Below are 19,129 nucleotides of genomic sequence, written 5' to 3' on the forward strand. Positions count from 1 at the left end.
TGGAAAGGGACCTGGGGTCATAGTGGATCACAAGCCAAATATGAGTCAACAATGTAACACTGTTGCAAAAAAAGCAAACATCCTTCTGGGATGTACTAGCAGGAGTGTTGTAAGCAAGACACGAGAAGTAATTCTTCCGCTCTACTCCGTGCTGATTAGGCCTCAACTGGAGTATTGTGTCCAGTTCTGGGCGCCACATTTCAGGAAAGCTGTGGACAAATTGGAGAAAGTTCAGGGAAGAGTAACAAAAATGATTAAAGGTTTAGAAAACATGACCGCTGAGGGAAAACTGAAAAAAACTGGGTTTGTTTAGTCTGGAGAAGAGACAACGGGATGGGAGGGGGAACATGATAACAGTTTTCAAGTACATAAAAGGTTGTTACAAGGAGGAGTGAGAAAAATTGTTGTTCTTAACCTCTCAGGATAGGACAAGAAGCAATGGGCTTAAATTGTAGCAAGGGAGGTTTAGGCTGGACATTAGGAAAAACTTCCTGACTGTCAGGGTGGTTAAGCACTGGAATAAATTGCCTAGCGAGGTTGTGGACTCCATCACTGGAGATTTTTAAGAGCAGGTTAGACAAACACCGGATGGTCTAGATAATACTTAGTCCTGCCTGGAGTGCAGGAGATGGGACTGGAAGACCTCTCATGGTCCATTCCAGTCCTACAAGTCTATGATTCTAGCACTGCACCTGTAAAATAATAAATATGACTAGTGATGCGGGGAGTTTGCTCAGTTACTGTACTTTGAGGTAGGTGGCAGAGAGTACTTATGGGCTGATTATGAGCAGGTGAAATTTGTAACCATAAAAATGAAACGCAGGCAGCTGCTAAACCTAATCTTCCCCAGAACCAGGCTGCATTCCACTTCTTTGTTGACCTCTGCTCATATCCCTTTGGCTGCCAATAAACAGGTATGTGGCGTGTACAACCATGCAAAGCATATGGTCACAGAGTGGGCTGTATCCTAATCAGGCAGTGGGTATTGCAGCCATTCCCCTGGGTGAGCTGAAAGGTGTATTGTGCTGGGTTCTTGCTGTACCATGCCACTCAGCCACAGAGTCATGGGAGCAGCACCAGCTTCATTACTTAATGGAACAGGAGCCACTTCAGCCCTTGATGGTTTTGAGCGCCAGCCTTGCCCAGTTTGCTCTCTCTTGATTCTAAGGCTCTGGTGGACTCTACAGACCAAGTTCATTGGCTAATTTAATTCTAGGCTATTAAAGGTTAGTGATAAATTCTTTCAGGAGACTGAAAATGTTAAATCAGTGGAAGAACGACATTTTACATGCCCTGTCAAAGCTCTGTACATGGAATTTGTTCCCTTGCTAAAGATGTTTGATGGTGTTACGTATTACAGGTCAAGCAAGTCCTAGATGAAATCATTGACAAGCTACCCGAGCCATTTAATATGCTGGAAATCATGGCTAAAGCAGCGGAGAAGACCCCGTATGTCGTGGTGGCCTTTCAGGAATGTGAAAGAATGAACATCTTGACAAATGAAATGAGACGCTCTTTGAAAGAGTTAAATTTGGGGCTGAAGGTGTGTGACATGGATACTGTTTTACACCATGGTAGTAACTTAGGTAATGTTGTTGGGTTGTGTGCGTGTTTGGGTTTTTTCAATATACCAGCCTTTACAAACAAAGTCAGTGGAACTAAATGTTCCGTTCAGGTTTGGTGCCAAGGTAATGTGAGCTGCTGGATTACTATGAGTTTCTCTTCTTCTGCCACCCACTACAACGTACATTCTAACTACAGGGTCATTCTAAGGCAGCCAACACTACTCTTTCCTTCATTGTGACTCCTGCAGGTGTGCGGCAGCCTAAAAGCTGAGTGAGGGGGTGCACATGCACAAAGGGACAAACACCTACATTGAGGGAGACTGAGCTGGATTGCAGAGGCCATGGGATGATGGGGCAGTTGCTTCTGCTGAGCTAGCCTGTCTTACATGTGGCTTTTCAGTGCTGACCTAAGGACTCAAAGGCTATGTCCCAGTTGCCTAAAATGCTGGCTTGTTTTGAAAATAGCTGCTCTGTGTCCCTGCCAATACTTCTCGGGGGAGAAATCTCTAACAGGAATTTGAACTCCCTTGGACTTGCTGTAGAGCCCCACGTGCAAGGGATGGGGCCCCTCTCTGTTGGAGGAGACTAAAGACAGACCCGGGAATGATGGAAAATGCCCTATTTTTCAAAAATAGGCACTGCTCCCTGTCAGTAAACCAAGCTCTAATGTTCACAACTCCAGAAACAGTTGCTGAGCCCCTTGTGACTGACATGCAGTGTGCCATCTTGGCTAGAGTTTTGCTCTCAAAGGTGGTTCCATCACAATGGGCCAGTTCTCACTTAACGAAACCACGGTTCTTTTCCTTTCAAAGGGGGAGCTGACAATCACAACAGACATGGAGGATTTGTCTAATGCTCTCTTCTATGACAATGTGCCCGAATTCTGGACAAACCGGGCCTACCCCTCCTTACTTGGCTTGGGAGCCTGGTATGCTGACCTACTGCTCCGGGTCCGGGTGAGTCTGCTACACCTCCAGCCTCTCTTCATGGCTCTTCGTGGGCCAAAGATCTCTCTTCAAACTGGTGCTCATGGAACAAATATTGCTGTCTGGCCAGGGCTGGGCATGTGAAGGTGCTTTGCATTGCTTGCAAGGATCTAAATTATGTACTAAAAGGAGCATCAGAGCTCAAACACTTCTCAAAAGCCCAGAAAATCTAGCTTGCTTTGCAAGAACCTGGGGTGCTGAGACCACCATGGCTTGAAAGCACAGTACTGAAGTGATACGGGCCAAGTGCACGTAGGAGCCAGGGCTACAGCTTCATTGGAGGGTCTAAAGAGATGGCAAGCCCCTCTTGCCTGAATTCGTGCCTGGAATTCAGGGCTTTCGAAGCAGCAGGGAAGGTGGCGTGTAGCTCTTCTCTCACGTACACAGTTGGCATTACAAACCAGCGGGGGAGGTGCCGTAGGAGAACCAAACAGTAAAGGGCAAGGACCCTAATTCCAAATCTGTAATCTTCATTATAAATTTGCCCTGATTCCAGCATTTAATGTCCAGCCACTTAATGGAGCTGCATCAGTACAAACCCCAAAAGGTAGCTCATGACAGCTGCACTTTGCACCAACAAAGCTTTTCTGGTACAAAGCACAACCTTCTTCACCTGCACATGAGGTTTGCAGTGGTGCAATGGCTGCAATTGATGCAAAGCCCCACTGAAGACAAAGCCTTAGTTTTTCCAAAGAGTCTCAGCTTGGTGCCCTTCTCTCTGGTGACTACCCTGTCCACCTGCAGCATCGCAGACCCAAGAGGGGCTCTGCTGAGATAGGGTTGTTCTTTGGAAACTTACTCCAGGTGTTCCTCTGTCTGCCACATGCCATTACTTTCACAACTTGTCCCTCCTGAAATCGCAATCCACTGAAGATGGGGGCCTTAAATCAAAGAGGGGCTGTAAAGACAGTTCTCCCAAAATGGATGACAGGAGTAAATGCAGTAACAAGTCCAATGTTGGTATCACTCCACCAATTCAACAGATGCACCACAGCCTGTGTACTTGGCTTTAAACTGCTGCTGCTTTATTTTTCAGGAACTAGAGGCCTGGACGACTGACTTTGCACTACCCACAACCGTGTGGCTGGCAGGCTTCTTTAATCCCCAGTCTTTTCTCACAGCTATCATGCAGTCTATGGCCAGAAAGAATGAATGGCCACTTGACAAGATGTGTCTTTCAGTGGAAGTGACCAAGAAAAACCGGGAGGATATGACGGCTCCACCCCGAGAAGGCTCCTATGTTCATGGGCTGTTCATGGAAGGTACAGGACCACCTCTTTTTGGCAGACCCACGCCTGAACAATTAGCCCAGCACACACTTAGAATCATAGACTAGCAGGGCTGGAAGGGACCTCGGGAGGGCATCTAGTCCCACCCCTGCTCAAAGCAGGACCAATCCCCATCTAAATCCCCAAATGGCCCCCTCAAGGATTGAACTCACAACCCTGGGTTTAGCAGGCCAATGCTCAAACCACTGAGCTATCCCTCCTTCCCTTCTTGAAGGCAAATGCTATGCAATCTGAATTTGTACAGTTTTTGCTCCTCAGAACCATTTTTGAACATTGAATGTTAATCTCCAGCACCCTGCTACCATGTACTAATCTTCTCCACAACCATCCTACCATCTCAGCCTTTGCTGTCCTGCCCTACCCTACAGTAAGTGATCCAGGCCCTTCCGCCTCGCTCCTGAATTGGCTTGGTTTGAGGCAGCAGTTTCTAGCAGGGTTTACACTGTGCATCTTTCTAATCTCCAAGCCCTGCTCTGTCCCTGTACTTTTCTGCTGCAACAATGATTCCACCCCACCTGTGAGCGCTACTCAGAGCTTCCACTTTACCTGACAATGGGCTATCTCAGTGCTGATATTTCCTGCAGCTTAATACCCATTGTGTCCCTGCTAAACTTTAAGGTAGCCTACAGATAGTTACCTAGTTAATGCTTATGCACCGAGTACTGTAATAAGTAGCAATTAGTCTTTCCCAAGCAGTAGTCGAGGAATAACTGATGTCATGTTTGTCAGCACTGCAGGAGTGGAGTGTGAACTAGAGCCAGCTCTCATTTATTTTGCAATAAACAGAATCCATTAATAGAGCAGCCAGGTTAATCAGTTTGGGTAGCAGCTGCCCTTATTGTGCAGCGTTGTCAGGAACATGCCAGCAGAGGGCAGCCCTCATTTACCAGACAAACAGTGACCATTAGTATTGATTTATTTTGGAAATTAAGACAGAGCAGAGACAGCTGATGTTATTTGGGTCTCATCTATAAATAAGGAAGTGATGACTGGACTCAGGAAGTCTAAGTGAGAAGGGAATATTCTCTCCGCTTTAGTTTGAGGTCCCTTACAGCTAATAAACACAGAGGGATGAGGCCCTGGCTGGATCACTGTACTGTCAAGCTTAGGTCCATGCCCAGCAGATGCTATGGGAGAGTTTCCATAGTTACCATTCTTCCCCAAACTGTGCAGTCCCCCCTGACATGGTCGCTGGGGGGGGAGAGTAAGGACAGAATTGACCACTGTAGTTAGAGAGCTTATCCCTAGTAATATTGTTAGGGGTGACTAAGCCCAGGCTACTTCAGTACAGCCCTTTGGTCCTCCAGCCGACCCTTAACCATGCTTCTAGGAGAACTCTCCCCCCAGCAGATACAGCAAATAGAACCTTCTGACTGAGAGAGCCCCATGGCAGCTGGTATACTGACTACGCCATAACACTGCAGGTGCTCGGTGGGACATTCCTAGTGGTGTCATCACAGACGCTCGGCTGAAGGAGTTAACGCCCTCCATGCCAGTCATCTTCATCAGAGCCATCCCTGTGGACCGTATGGACACCAAGAACGTCTACGAGTGCCCAGTCTACAAGACTCGCATGCGAGGCCCCACCTACGTCTGGACCTTCAATCTGAAAACAAAAGAGAAGCCAGCTAAGTGGATTCTTGCTGCTGTTGCTTTGCTCTTACAAGTTTAAACTTTTACTGCCTATGCAAAGCACTTGTTCCACATGCCAAAGTACCACCCAGCTCAACACTAATCCCATTAGTCAGAAACTCCACCCAGCTTTTTGTCTGCCCCAAAGTATTTTAATAGTGACAATAAAAGAGAAACATGAAATGAAAGTGTTCGTGCTCAGGTGGATAAAACAATTGGCCAGCGGTGGATTGGTGTCACAATCCACATCAGAGAGGTGCCAGCCGTGGGGAACGCCACAAGGCTGGTTACAGTAAAGCACTACAGGCCCAGCACCCAAGAGGAGGAGGAAGCCAAAGTAAAGGCCTTGTCTACACCGCCACGTTACAGCGCTAAAACTTTCTTGCTCAGGGGGGTGAAAAAACTCCCCCCTCCGTGCTGTAAAGTGGCAGTGTAGACAGTGCACCAGCGCTGGGAGCTACTCCCCTCGTGGGGGTGGCGTTTTTACAGTGCTCACAGCACTGGTGCCATGACTATACAGCCACGTTAAAGCGCTTTAACGTTTAGTAGTGAAGACACCCAAAGTTTGTATGTGGCCGTCTGGATTCCTCAGCGCTCAGTGCCTGTTCGGTGCTCCTATGTGAGCAGGGACCCACTGGGCCATGTGCTGGAGTTCCAGTCCCTTCCCCAAAGAGCTTCCAACGTAAACAGACCAGACAAAAAGGGAAGGAGAAACAGAGCCAGGAAGAGAGCCCAGATACCGACACTGTCCAGTGCCTTAGCTACCGCTCTGCACAGCCTCTGTGCTATCCTCTACTTCCCAACAGTGGAAACGTGCACACAGGTCACCCCGATCAACCTTTAAGCATCTGCTATTATGCCTTCCAGCACCTGTCCCACAGGGCTGCATAAAGAATACACTCTGGCCATGCTCCCTGTTTACTACCCATTTTTCTAGCTGGGTGGGAAGTCAGTCAGGAAGCACATGTCCTTCTGTTTCTAGGATGTGATGTCTATCTGTCCCTGTGCTCCCAGAAGTGCAGTTGTGTCAGACAAGGCCACACACTACGGCCAGCCTTTGAAATACAGCCAGAGTTGTTACAAGACTCATGAGAAATGAGACAGAAAAAAGGTGCTCTCCAAAGCACTAGGAGTGGCAAGGCTTGTCACCAGTGGCTAGGAGGCCCCTCACGGCTGGTACTGCGTGCAGGGACCATGAAAGCAAACTCCCCTCTCACCCCCGAGGGGAACCATTGTGGCAGAAGCAGGAGCAAGCTCCCTTGGTGTAGCTGTTTGGGGCATAAAGGATTTTGGTTTGCCTTCATGCCACTGCCATTGCTGCCTGGCCAGGAGGCTCAGCACTGATAGTTAGGGCTGACCACCCCGAAGAACCCAACCCCCCTCTCCCTTTTGTACGGAGTAGTTTGCTATTTAACATCTGCTAGCAGCACTCAACTGCCTGAAGACAAAATGATAAAACCCCAGTGCTTCAGCATCTTCTATTTCAACACTGTGACTTTAGCCGAGAGGGGAGAGCTGTGAAGGAATGCTTAGGGCAATAGGCAACTGCCAGGCTGCTTGTGGTCCAGGGCTGACCTGGCCATTTATGAGGCCTCAGTAGTGCTGGTTCTTCAATCCCTGGATACAGAGGAAGTTTAGAACCAGTTACCCTGATGTGGCAGGTGGCTGGCACTTACCCAGAGCAAGCAATCTGGGCTCCCAGAACCAGAGGGTTGAGTGAAGGTAAAGGACCAGAAAACACATACACATGCTCCAGCACTAAGGCTCTTGGGAATGAAAATTGGCAAAAGTTGAAGTCTGAGTCAGCATTTTCACCAAGTCTAGGGGATTAACTGGGTGAAAAGTCCTGGATCAGTGAGTCCACCACCATAGGAAGAAAGACAGCAAATGGCCTTGTGTCAGCCAACATTCATGTGATAAAGGTATTTTAGAGGAGACCTCATCCTTACAAAGCAAAAGCCAGAGGTAATGCTGACTTTTCCCCCCCTCTTTAATCCCAACTCAGGCAGGAGAGCAGCTTAGATTTCCCCACAATGTCTCCCATTGGCTGGCCAGGGTAAAATCTAGGCCTGACCCTAGGCTGAGTCCCCATTGCAGAAGAGAAAGTCTTATCAATGCATGGGGATAACTTGGACTCCTGCCTCCCCCTTCCTGAAAAGGATCCTGTTCCTGCTAGACTACGACATGCATTGGAGATATAACCCACTCAATGGAAATCGAATCTAGGCCCTCAGGAAAGAGCTTCACACTGCACTGAAAACCTTCCCCATGCAAGGGAAGCATTGGGCTGATTCTTCCCGCTGCATTAATAAGTGGAATTATCTCAGTATCATTTCCTGCAGCTTTAGTTCTTCCTGGAGCAAAACAACTTCAGACTCACCCAGAGGAGGATCCTTTCTCCTTTCAGAAGAAGTTCTTAATCAGAGGCGTTACCAGCTTCACCCACAGCTTTACAGAGCGGGTCGGCTGTTCAAATGTAGACGACGACACGACGCCTGCCTTGAGGTAAAGCTGCTCCTGCTCCTACAAGACAAAATCCCAAGAGCCAGTTTCACCATTGCGCCCTCACATCATCTGGCCCCCTAGCCAGATTTGGTGCACCTACAGTCACAGCTTTTGCCTGGCCAGAGAGGCATATCCCCCTTCTCTCACAGGGCTGAACACACATCAGGGGCTAAGAACCCAGCCTGCCCCTCCATGTGATGTGAATTGTAGACAAGTAGCCCAGCCATTGAGCTGTGAGCATGGGGAATGTCACATGGCAACTGCCCCTGAGGTGTGACTGCTGCAGCAACATTCTGAGGCTTGACAGCTGCATTCTGAAGAGCCACATTCACATCATATTCTGGAGAAATGTACTCAGAACCTGAACATTGGAACTCAAAGGGCCCAAGGTGGGTGGCTTTGCAGGATCAGTCCCTACAGCTATCCCTAATTACGTAACTAAACTACAGTTATAGGAATAACGTAAGTCAAACCCCTAGCTGTAATTGCCTGAAAAGGAAACCTGACTTTAATCTCAAGAGACTGGTTTGCAGAACTCATCCTAGACACAGCTCTAGTGTTGTGTTTTCAAATGAATATGCAGTCATGATTTCAATTAAATTACCAGAAATGCTTAAGTGCCTTTAAAGTATAAACAATACAACTGGAAGAGGAAGTGAACCATCTCTGTTACAATAGACATTTCACATAGCACATGAAAAGTAGTGGTTTGATCAAAGGCAGAAATGGCTCTTTCTGCAAAACTAGCAAGGTTTCTGGTTTTACTCTACATGCAAACACGAAGCAGGACGTTTGTCAGTTGTAGCAAAATACCTCAATTTCTACTCCACAGATTACAGAAATCTTTCCCTGTGAGAGAGCCCGTAAGCACTCTGAATTTTGACACATCAGGAAAGGAACCACAAATTATGGGAAATAAACACAAAGGGCTGAATGTAAAAGATTCCGGCAGTAACGAGCCTGCTTTTAGAAATGAAGAGTGTTGCAAATCCCACTATAAACCCTCGGTTAGAGGCAGGGTGTCAATCATTTAATGCCGATAGTCTAGGTTCAGTTCAGTTATTTGTACTGAGACTCAAAACTTGTAACAAAATATTATTTACTTTGGTTCACTCACTGCAGCAGCCAGAAAGCCATCTGGGACTGCTCAGCATCTTCTCCAGCATTCCTTTTTGAAGTGGAAGTTGGACTTCAACATGGGCTAACCCCTGCCTTGGTTTGGTTTGAAAAACATGGCCGGAGACGAGTTAGTTTGAAAAGTGATTGGTGCATATGTTTTGCAACAATGTTGCAAAGTGCTTAATGTGGGTTCTAGTCCATGCTGTGAATTACAATACAGGTGTAGAGTGGTTATTAAAATGTATCACCAATTTCCTTCAGACTAAAGGAATCTGCACTGGAAACATCTCAAACAATACAATGTATAGGACTGCAGTAATGAAAGGCCTGGGTAGTCATACGGAGTTCCACAGCAGCCCCCACCATACTGGTACCCCCGAAGGTCAGTCGTTTGAGGAGTGTACATTAGTCAGGCATTTGTATCACCAGCCCCTGAGCTAACAGGAGACTGTTTGTCTAATTTGTTATTTGACAAAAGCAGCAGCAAAGGAAACCAACTAAAAGTGACAAAGGTTCCAAATAAAAACAAAATGAAGCCTGCTGCTTTCCCCCCATTGCAGGGGTGTCAGAACAGGGAGTGATCCCATGCTGCACTGAGAGTAAAAGAGGCAGGTCAAGACTGGCACAGTCTCTTGTAGGGAAGAGAAGGGACTCAGACACCCCATCCAAATCTGTAATGTAATACTATGTAGCCCCAGAAGCTGTGCTTTTTCTGTTAGCCCTACTTACAGATAGGACAACAAGATCTTAGTTACCATATGTGAGACAGGTGATTTATCTCCCATAATGCCAACTGGGCCCCCCCACATCAAGTCAAGGCAGATGACAGAGAAATGATTCACACTGAACTGTCCAATACACACTGGACAGGAGTTTCACAAATGAACAGTACTACCAGCTCACAATATTTGTTGCTCTTAAAGCTGCACCTTGGAATTGGAAAAATCTTAGCTTTCATTTAAAAAAATAAGTTTCTACCCTCTTGGTTGTGAAGAAAAGCATGAAAACATGAACCTTGCCGGCTCAAAGAAGAGAAGGCAAAGATATTTTAAATACAGTTTAGGTTCTCATGTTTTTTTAATGCTAGGGTTCACAATACAGGGAGATCCAAACCCCTCAACTGTTGATAGATTTGGAAATGAAGTCTTCATTGAGAGCTTTGCATAGGGTTCACAAAACAGCACAATGTCTCTCACACTTATCCCAACCAGCGTACAATGGAAGGACGAAGTGAGAGACGGATTCCTTAGAGGGTCTGTTAGATTTCATCTCAGCACAGAACAGTCTCCACACAAAGATCACAAACGGCAATGAAACAGGTGGTCAAATTCCAGATCACTTCTAGTATACTGGGGAGATTCAGCCATATGCATTTAGCTAAAATGCTTTGTTGGGTCATTGCAGTCATCCTTCTCAGCTTTACACAATCCCTTTGTTACAAAAATATTTTTCACAGATTTTTCTCATTACAGATAAAAACAAATACAGGCCAAATAAAGTGAAACATTCATGTGACTCTTCCAGTAAGACACAGAACCCTGCTGCATTAGATATGAGGCTGACTCAGTGAGCCAAATTTAGCTCTGGGGTAAGAGGTGCAATTCCCATTGATTTTTATGCAGGCTGAGCCTTATGCCAGGCCTGAGTTTTATCCAATATGTGTTTTGCAAAGCTTCACATGAAACTCATGCACTGATCCAATTTGCTTCACTGCTGAACACTTTGGTATCACGGGAATTACTCAGGGTGATGCCAATTCCAGGACTAGATTGAAAAGCAGGACAGTTGGAGAAAACTATCTGGGAGAGGGATAGCTCAGTGGTTTGAGCATTGGCCTGCTAAACCCAGGGTTGTGAGTTCAATCCTTGAGGGGGCCACTTAGGGATCTGGGGCAAAATCAGTACTTGGTCCTGCTAGTGAAGGCAGGGGGCTGGACTCGATGACCTTTCAAGGTCCCTTCCAGTTCTAGGAGATCGGATATCTCCATTAATTTAATTTATTTAAAGAGGAGACAAGAAGATACCAAACAACCCAAGCTGCCCACCCCTTTACAGCTGACTATACACTAAACTGGAACACTGGTCTTTAAACCACTGAAAAAGAGCCTAAGGTCAGGATTAAAAACAGGACCACATTTGTCCCTGAGAGGAGGACAGAAATTCTCTTACTGTAAAGGAGATGCTGAGTGCAGATCCCCTTCCCTTCTCCAGCCCCCAAATCCTGTGAAAAAAGAAGTCATCTGAAGGCAGCCAGGGTGGGGTTTATATAAATATTTACATGGGGTTAGAGACACTTTTGGTTGCAAGTAGATTGATAAAAGCAATTAAGATCCAAAGCACTTTACAGGTGAGAGGTCAGCAACTCAGTGAACCTGAATTCCATTTCCGCAAGCTCAGATGCCCAAGCCATGGAGGCAAGGCATGAATGTGCAGCGTATATGAGAATAAGTAGCTTTACTCTGAATGGCTCATCTGTGTTTGGTTAATCTCCAGGGCCAAATTCAGCTGTCCATTCTCATTATGGCCTCTAGTTCCCAGAAGTGGGCACTTGTAGCCAACAGCTCACCAATAGTCACTTAACTGACAGTTCCTCAAGTTCTCCTGTGCTAGGTGAAGGTTTGAAGTTCTAGTAGTTGAAGATTTTTAAAGCAATCATCTCACCAACACTCCCCCACCCTATGAAACCTCCTCATATTTGCCACCAACCTGATGGAGCTGCTGCTGCAGGTCACGATTTTCTGTCACTATTGCAACCTGAGCTTCCAGGTCCCGATGAACCGACCTGTACCCAAAATTAGGAGAGCCAATCAGAGTCAGGCAGGGTAGACTGCTTCCTGCCAAGTACAGCCAGAGGCCTGCAGGAAAAGAGGGGGAAAGGAAATATGGCAGACAAAGGAAGTGACCATGGTAGCCTCCAACACTTGCTCTTATTCAGTGATTTTCATTTCTTTTAAATGCTTTATTAGATTTACAGGAATTGCAAATAGTCATGACACAAAGCAAACTGTCAGGAAACAGAGACGCTTCCTTATGGACAGCTTAGCCTTGCAGAGCCCGGCACAGCCCTGGAGAGCCCTCTGCCACACCTGGCTCTGGCTCTCTACACTTGTTACTTTGTGTGCTCTGGGGTACAACGTGGCTTTGGCACTCTGAGGTGGATCTCATCGGCGACACTCCCAAGGGTAACCACTATCATTTTTAAAGCCTAATAAACTGTACACAGCAGCTCTACCCGTGAAGACTCCAAACACAACCCTAAATGGCTAGTACCCAGTAAAGAAAGGCCACACAGGAAATACCTTGGAGAGATGTGTCTGCAGCATTCTCTTCAGTGACTGGAAAGAGAGCTCTTGATCCCCTGGGCCCTGGAGATCTGCACAGCAATCCTGACTCAGTTTCCATTCCCCCTCCCCAACACAGACAGATATTCTGGAAACATGGCTATTTCAATGCTCCCCTAGAGAGAGATCACATCTGAACAACAACATGCAACCCAAAAATCTGTCCATCTACAAAACAATCATCCTTAATGCTGCCCCTCCCACCTTCTAGCAGATCTGCCCTCTTGAAACAGAGGACTATGCTGCATATTCTGCGCTGTGCCATCCGCCCCCAAGCCTGCACTGAGGGGCTGTTCCTCCCTGCGTGGAGCCAAAGGCCCACTCCACTGGCAGCAACAGGACTAAGCGCCATTCTGGACCTCACCCCTGTGTTATTTTTACACTTCTGTTTCTCCTTACTACAGGTGGGAGCGAGCAGCTCCCTTATCGTATCTCTCAACTGCCAGTAGCTTGTGAGTGCAAGGGAAATTGGCTCAGTGCATCACTATCTAAAGGTAACATCGTGCACTGTGGTAACCAGGTCACTGGTGTCAGCTGTTATGAAAGGGTTTGAACAACATCCCTCCAATTTCTCTAAGTCTTTGTGTTTCTTTAAGTAACCAGCAGACACCCTGGCAAAGAACAGCCTCATCTTTAGCACGAGCTCTTTTCCCTCTCAGACTTTTCCCTGGTTTTTGTGGTTGGGAAGTTCTGTAACTTTTTCATTTGAGTTCTCCACAAACTTTGAATGGAATCAGTGCATGTGTGCAGACGGCCTTGCCTTTTCTCTGCAGCTTATAATGGCTTTCAGACCTTCTCCACCAGGCAAGAAAAAAAACCATACCATAGCAGGGGCACAAGCCCAATTTCCCCCCCGCAGGTTACCTCTAAAAACCTCTTGGACTGAGAGCTGGTAAGTCACATTACCCAGTCCTGAGGGCAGAGTCTGCAAGAGATGGCATCATGAAGACTCTGAACAATGGCATTGGCTGGCTCTGGCCAGTGAATTCCTACAAGATTGTTACCAATAGGGCAGGTACAAATGATCACACCCACTCTTTCCCTTGAACATCACCAGAGAGTAAATTAAACTGCTCCTATTTATAGCACAGCACAATCCAATTTCCTGGGACTCTCAGTCCCCAAACAAAGTTACTGGAGAGCTCCTCTTCATTCTTCCAACTCTAGTCACAAGAGAAACATACCCTAAAGCCCCAGGGAAGCCCAAACCCTGCCAGATATAAACGGAATTAGGGTCTGGTGTCAGGCAACCAGGAAGGCAGTTCACAAGCCCAGGCCTGGTTCTCAGGCACGTCACAGCGTTTGTAAGATGGAGGGTGGAAGAGCGCCCAGAGGTGCAATTAAGCTATGGCTGAAGGGAGCCTGACAGGCCACTCGCTGGACAGAAGCTGATGTAAGGGAGCTGCTTGCTCTCTGCTAAGCAGGGCACATGTGAGTCCTAACAGATGCATTTTCCCAGCCCACAAGTCACACAAAGAACACAACAGAGAAGCTATAGCTTAAAAACCACCTAGTCCCTGAATAGACACAGGTTTCCTAATTCAGACCAAGAGCACTTCCAAGAATGCCTTGAGTAAGAGGCTGCCGATTCACCGCCTGTTCCTGTAACACACGCCCCACCCCCACAGCACCACAAAGCCAGCCGCCTCCCCCGTGCCACTTTCAGTTACACCTTCCAGTTCAAGAATGGCAGCTGCCCATACCACAGCCTGATTGGAGGCTGCTCCCCAAGCCTGCCACACCCACTGGGCCTGGTAGGAATTTCTGGACACTGTCCACACAGGGAGCCCCTGAAATCCACAAAGAAACACATGAGCTGTGCAGAGATCCAGCACGTCCCACAATCATTTTTGATTTACTAGAGCAGATTCCCAGATAGGGCCGGTCTGGTAACAGCAGATATGGGATCCAGAGCTGGGGTTGGGGCAAGAAATTGATGGCAGGAACCCACCTGCCAAGCTGGGGTCGTGATTAAGGGGAGACTATAGTCACCTCCCTCTCTCATGTAGCCAAGGGAGGGAACCCTGCAGCCCTTGTTGTGGCCTTGGCTTTGTGACTGTGCCAGGAGGAGATTGCTCACACAATGACTCACTTTTCCAGGAGGGGAAAGGCAGAGTTTCCCAACCCTCTGGCAATAAAGCACCTTTATCTAGGTCCCAAAGGGGACACACCTGGCACCTGATCACCTGACACTGGAGCAGGAGACAACAGCTCCTCATCTCACCAGGTCAGGAACTGCCACCGCTGCGTGTCTGCACTCAGGCACGGGCCATGGAAATCTCCTTAGGTACAAAACTGACATTTCCCATGCACACTGGCGCTGCAACTGTGTAAGCTATAAGAGCACTCAGCCTTACTCAGGGCAAGTTCAATCACAGCAGCAGTGGGAAAGCTTGTGCAACATTGTCTGTATGGACACCAAGTGTTTAACCGGGGCTTGCCCGGCCAAAACACAGTAGCATAGAAGTGCCAGGTCCTATAAGAGGTTAAAGGGTGCCTTCCTCTGAAGGCTGACAAAGGAAGTAAGATGCCCAGCTGCTGCTGAGAAGCAGGGAGAATTGGGGTTGATCCCACACCCTGTTCCAAGACCCAAACTCTAAGCTTGATTATTTCAAACTCTGCCTCTGAGGTCCCCTCCTGCTTCTCCTCTTTCAGCCCACTCTCAGTCCTGAGCATCATTCTGCTGCCTAGGGTCACAGTAGAACAAGTCAGGTGAATCACACGTCAGCCAAAGGGTGAACCAGACCAGAAATGGGGACTGTAGACGGCCCCTCTAGCACCCAGAAGGGAAAACAAGATCTAAATGGCTGACACGCCACGTTTCTTCAGGTTTACATCTTCCCCAGCACTCATCCTGCTGAAGCTCAGGAGACTCCTTTGCTCCTGCACATATGATAACATAACAAATCGACCTCTAAGCCCAGGTGTATGGAAAGGTTTTGGCTTCTTTCTAAGAAGGCAAATCCCATGTGGTAAAGAACTGCTCCACAGGAACATTTTGGTTCCTTGGGAAAGCAATGCATTCCTTCCTAGCTCACCCCTCTATGCCTGCCCTGGGGAATCTCACTTGCAGACTTACACTGTCCAGCAGCACGAGTATTCCATAGATACCTGAGCATGTAATTCCTGGAAATCAAAACACCCACCGCTTCCCAGTCAAGCAGGCTCAGGTTCTTCTGAACGGGTGCATCTACTCTAGGACCATCTGTAAGCATTCTCCTGTACAGGTACTACAAGCAGTGTAAGCTGTGGCATAGGTATTGCATACACAGGTTAGAGGACATGCTGCTAAAAAGGTCTGCAGCTGTCTCCACTAATGCTCTCACCACTGGTAGCACAGATATGGAAAAACACACATTTCTTAGTCAAGGGAAGGCTTTAGTCAGCAGCTTCCTCTCCCATCACCTCTGAACCCTCTTCCGAGCAGCCCTGCAGGAACCAGGGTAGATAGTGGCATTCCCACAATCATTAACAGCCAGTGTCTTCAGACAGGCAGACATCCTCCAAAAACTGCAGGCCCTGGCCTTTGGGACGTGGTGTTACTGGCTCAAGGGACTAACTGCACCATTCCACTGTTCTAATTGGATTTATGCTGCAGACGATGTGCAGGCCCCTCAGCAGAGTGCAAAACTGACTCTTGAAACAAACATGAACACCGGACTAGATCTTGCATGCAATGACCCTGTAGTTGTCTCGAGGGGAGGGTGCCCCACCACATGACCTGGCAAAACTGCCAGCTCTACTTGAGAAGGACTGGAATAGCAGCGGGTGCTGTGGATTGGGGTTGAAGGCCATCAGCAGAGCTGAGTGAAACCAAGGACTTGAATAGCAGGGATATCAAAGATTTCCTGTGTGACCGTGGCTTAATCTCTCTGGTCCTATATTCCCCATGTGCAAGATGGATATAATACTTTCCTACATCACAGGGATGCTGCAAAGATAAGTCATGAATATTTGTGAGGTCAGATGCTATGGGATAGAGCTATATAATAACCTAGAGAGACAGAAAAGCTGTTTGCCAAGAGGTGAGCTCAACTCCACACACAGCAGTCCTACGTACCAAAGCACACAACAACAATTAAACAGACTTCCTACCGACACTCAACTATGAAAACCACTCAGGAATTGCAAACAATTTACAACTACGTATGTACAACTACTTGGAGAGCAGGAGAGTATGGGTCTCACTGCTCTGGCAGGAGACTACAGAGGAGCTGAAGAAAGTGAGGAATTTATGCCCCAATCTGAGCAGTGTTGGACTTGTGGGAATTGGACATGCCCGCAGCTACCAACTACTGCTCAGAAAAGTTCTGTGGCCACACGGGTTGGCACATGACTCCTTGCAGCGGCACTGTGGAAGCAATCTCTCAGGGACTCCCTTTAAGAGATCACATGTATTTGCCTACTCATCTCTACGTATTCTGCCATGCTGGTCTCTGTGTGCTGAACTCTCTTGTACAGCAGAGGGAGATGCTTCTATGTATATCCAGCCCTCCATTAGGTTTGTAAAGATGGTCAGGGACCCATCCTCATGGGGGCCTAGATATCCCCAGAATATTGGAGTCACTGCTGGCTCACTGTGACTCCTGTTTACACTGAAGATCCTGCCAATTTCCTGCACTCCAATCCCTTTCACATCCTTACAACAGGACTAATTGCATCACTTCCTGTTCTGTAAACCGGTTAGATCAGTGCAACAGGAAACTGAGAAACTATGAATCAGAACTACTACCACTGTCATGAGTAGAACCAGATGCCTCTTCTCCCCCACCAAGTGTAGTCTGAACCACTCTCTTCCCCCCCACCCACATGTCTGTGAGAGGTAAAGTAATTTTGTAATTTAATACAGTGCACGATTTCCCTACACCATGATTCCTCTACCCTAAACTTCTCTGAAGAGGCCAACTCAAAGGAGCAGGGAGCTCAGTCCATCCTTGACTTTTACTCAAAGTGCAAATAATTAAGAACTGTTAAATAATAATTGCTTCTAGTCAGTAGTGACTTGGGACTGGACTGGAACTGAACCAGAATCCTAGAGATGAGAGACCAATTTCCATCCTCAGTCCCCTGAACCATCCAGATGTATGCATGTTTTGGACCTAGTATATTGTGACAGGGACATATGGCTTAGAACTGGATGAAGCCCCCACCCAGCCTCTCACTGGCCTGATGCTCTGTATCTATGCTAACCTTCAATCTCTCTACAGAAGGCCTCCTAAGGACAGGCTGTCTCACCTTTAGCGTGGAAAGTCCATCCATTCCTGGAGTACTCCTGCAGTTGGACCCTGTCTTGCTGGCCAAGGCAGCACACCTCGCTGTAAAACTGATGTGCAATGTAAACATAGGCAGCAGGAATGGCACCTGCCACCCCTTTGGCACCAAAGAACCCATTCACCTCCGGTGAGGCCAGTAGAATCTGATACTCTGCTCTGGTGCCCAGAACGAGATCCATGTAGGCTTGCGTGAGGTTGAAGTAGCCAGTGGTGAGGTATATTCTGGCACCTCGCTCTGCCTCTGTCAGCAACGTCTCTGTGACTCTCTCATCTATTTGAATCCCAAAGGGTTTCATTTGAATTAGTGGATAAATCCAGGTGTCCGGTTCTGGTTTTTGGTCCCCTCCTGCATTAGGGTCTCGCTGGGGCAATAACGGATCTCCTTCTGATCGCCTTCCATGAAAAGTCTGCGTGTGAAGTTCTTGTCGTGTCCTGGCAGCATTGATCACTTCCATTACTCTCCTATTTGCCACTTCACAATATGCCGTCTTGTCTCCTGAGTGAAAACAAGGAATGACTAACAGAAGATATAGAGCTGTGACACTCAGGCTGAGGCTCGCGAGCCACCAGTGGCTCTTTGAGGTGTCTCCCGCGGCTCTTTGCAGCACATGGTATTAAATCACTGTGTGATTTTATTATTAACCAACCTAAGTTATTAACTAATCAGAATGCTTTTATTATGCTATTAACCAATTGTAGTTGATAAAATAATAATGCTTGGTCAGTCATTTTGCTGTGAGAATAATATATATAATATAAAAACTAACTGTTCCCTGCATGCTGTTTAAATATGACTACACAGCACTATGGTAAATGAAGCAATGAATTCACACTTCTGTGACTCTTTTGGGTAACGCTGTTTTCTAGTTTGGCTCCTGAACCACTGAGGTCTGAGTATCAGTGATATGGAGCTATGTAGTAGCTATTGCCTAGCAGGGAAACTACACACAGACAGGACCACAGTGGAAGCAACCCAAAGAAACTACTGCCATGGAGACCGCATAATCTGTTGCCTCTCCAAGACCGAAATGTGGACGTTAGCACAGCTAGGGCAGCACATGACAGAGGGAGAATAGTCACTTCATAGAGGGAAGACTTGAACATGGGCAGCACTTCATGCTCAGTGGGAAGTGAAAAGCCTCCAAGCAGGGCTGGGGCAGAATGGCTGTCCAGGAAAGCTCTGCACCACAACTGCCCTCTGAAGAGGACTGGAAGGTGACAAAGGCAGCCTATATTCACACAGTCTGTCTATTTGCACAGGTGGTTTAGTGGGGGAACCCTCAGGAACCAATTGCCAGTGGAATTTCCAGATGGGGATTTTAGGCAAATGCCGGAGGGAACTAAGAGCCGCTCATTTACTTTTGTACAAAAGGTTCTCTCTCACCTGCAGAGTGCAGACACCAGCCCCATCTGCCCCACA

At 47.3% G+C, this 19,129-nt stretch overlaps 2 protein-coding genes across 2 annotated transcripts in view; one reads left to right on the top strand and one right to left on the bottom strand.

The window, feature by feature from the left end:
* The window catches only part of DNAH17 (dynein axonemal heavy chain 17), an 83,505-nt gene extending 77,993 nt beyond the window's left edge, over positions 1–5,512 (top strand). The window contains exons 77-80 of the mRNA XM_065415337.1: positions 1,361–1,543; positions 2,378–2,521; positions 3,588–3,813; positions 5,265–5,512. Of these exons, the coding sequence (XP_065271409.1) occupies positions 1,361–1,543; positions 2,378–2,521; positions 3,588–3,813; positions 5,265–5,512 (801 nt within the window). The remainder of the gene's footprint in view (positions 1–1,360; positions 1,544–2,377; positions 2,522–3,587; positions 3,814–5,264) is intronic.
* PGS1 (phosphatidylglycerophosphate synthase 1) overlaps positions 5,378–19,129 on the bottom strand; it is a 30,577-nt gene continuing 16,825 nt past the window's right edge. The window contains exons 7-10 of the mRNA XM_065415769.1: positions 17,672–18,205; positions 11,802–11,950; positions 7,853–7,995; positions 5,378–5,446 (exon numbers count right to left, since the gene is read on the bottom strand). Of these exons, the coding sequence (XP_065271841.1) occupies positions 7,876–7,995; positions 11,802–11,950; positions 17,672–18,205 (803 nt within the window). The 3' untranslated portion in view covers positions 5,378–5,446; positions 7,853–7,875. The remainder of the gene's footprint in view (positions 5,447–7,852; positions 7,996–11,801; positions 11,951–17,671; positions 18,206–19,129) is intronic.

The sequence above is a fragment of the Emys orbicularis genome, chromosome 13 (genome assembly GCF_028017835.1).
Source record: "Emys orbicularis isolate rEmyOrb1 chromosome 13, rEmyOrb1.hap1, whole genome shotgun sequence".
NCBI classification, from domain to species: domain Eukaryota; kingdom Metazoa; phylum Chordata; order Testudines; family Emydidae; genus Emys; species Emys orbicularis.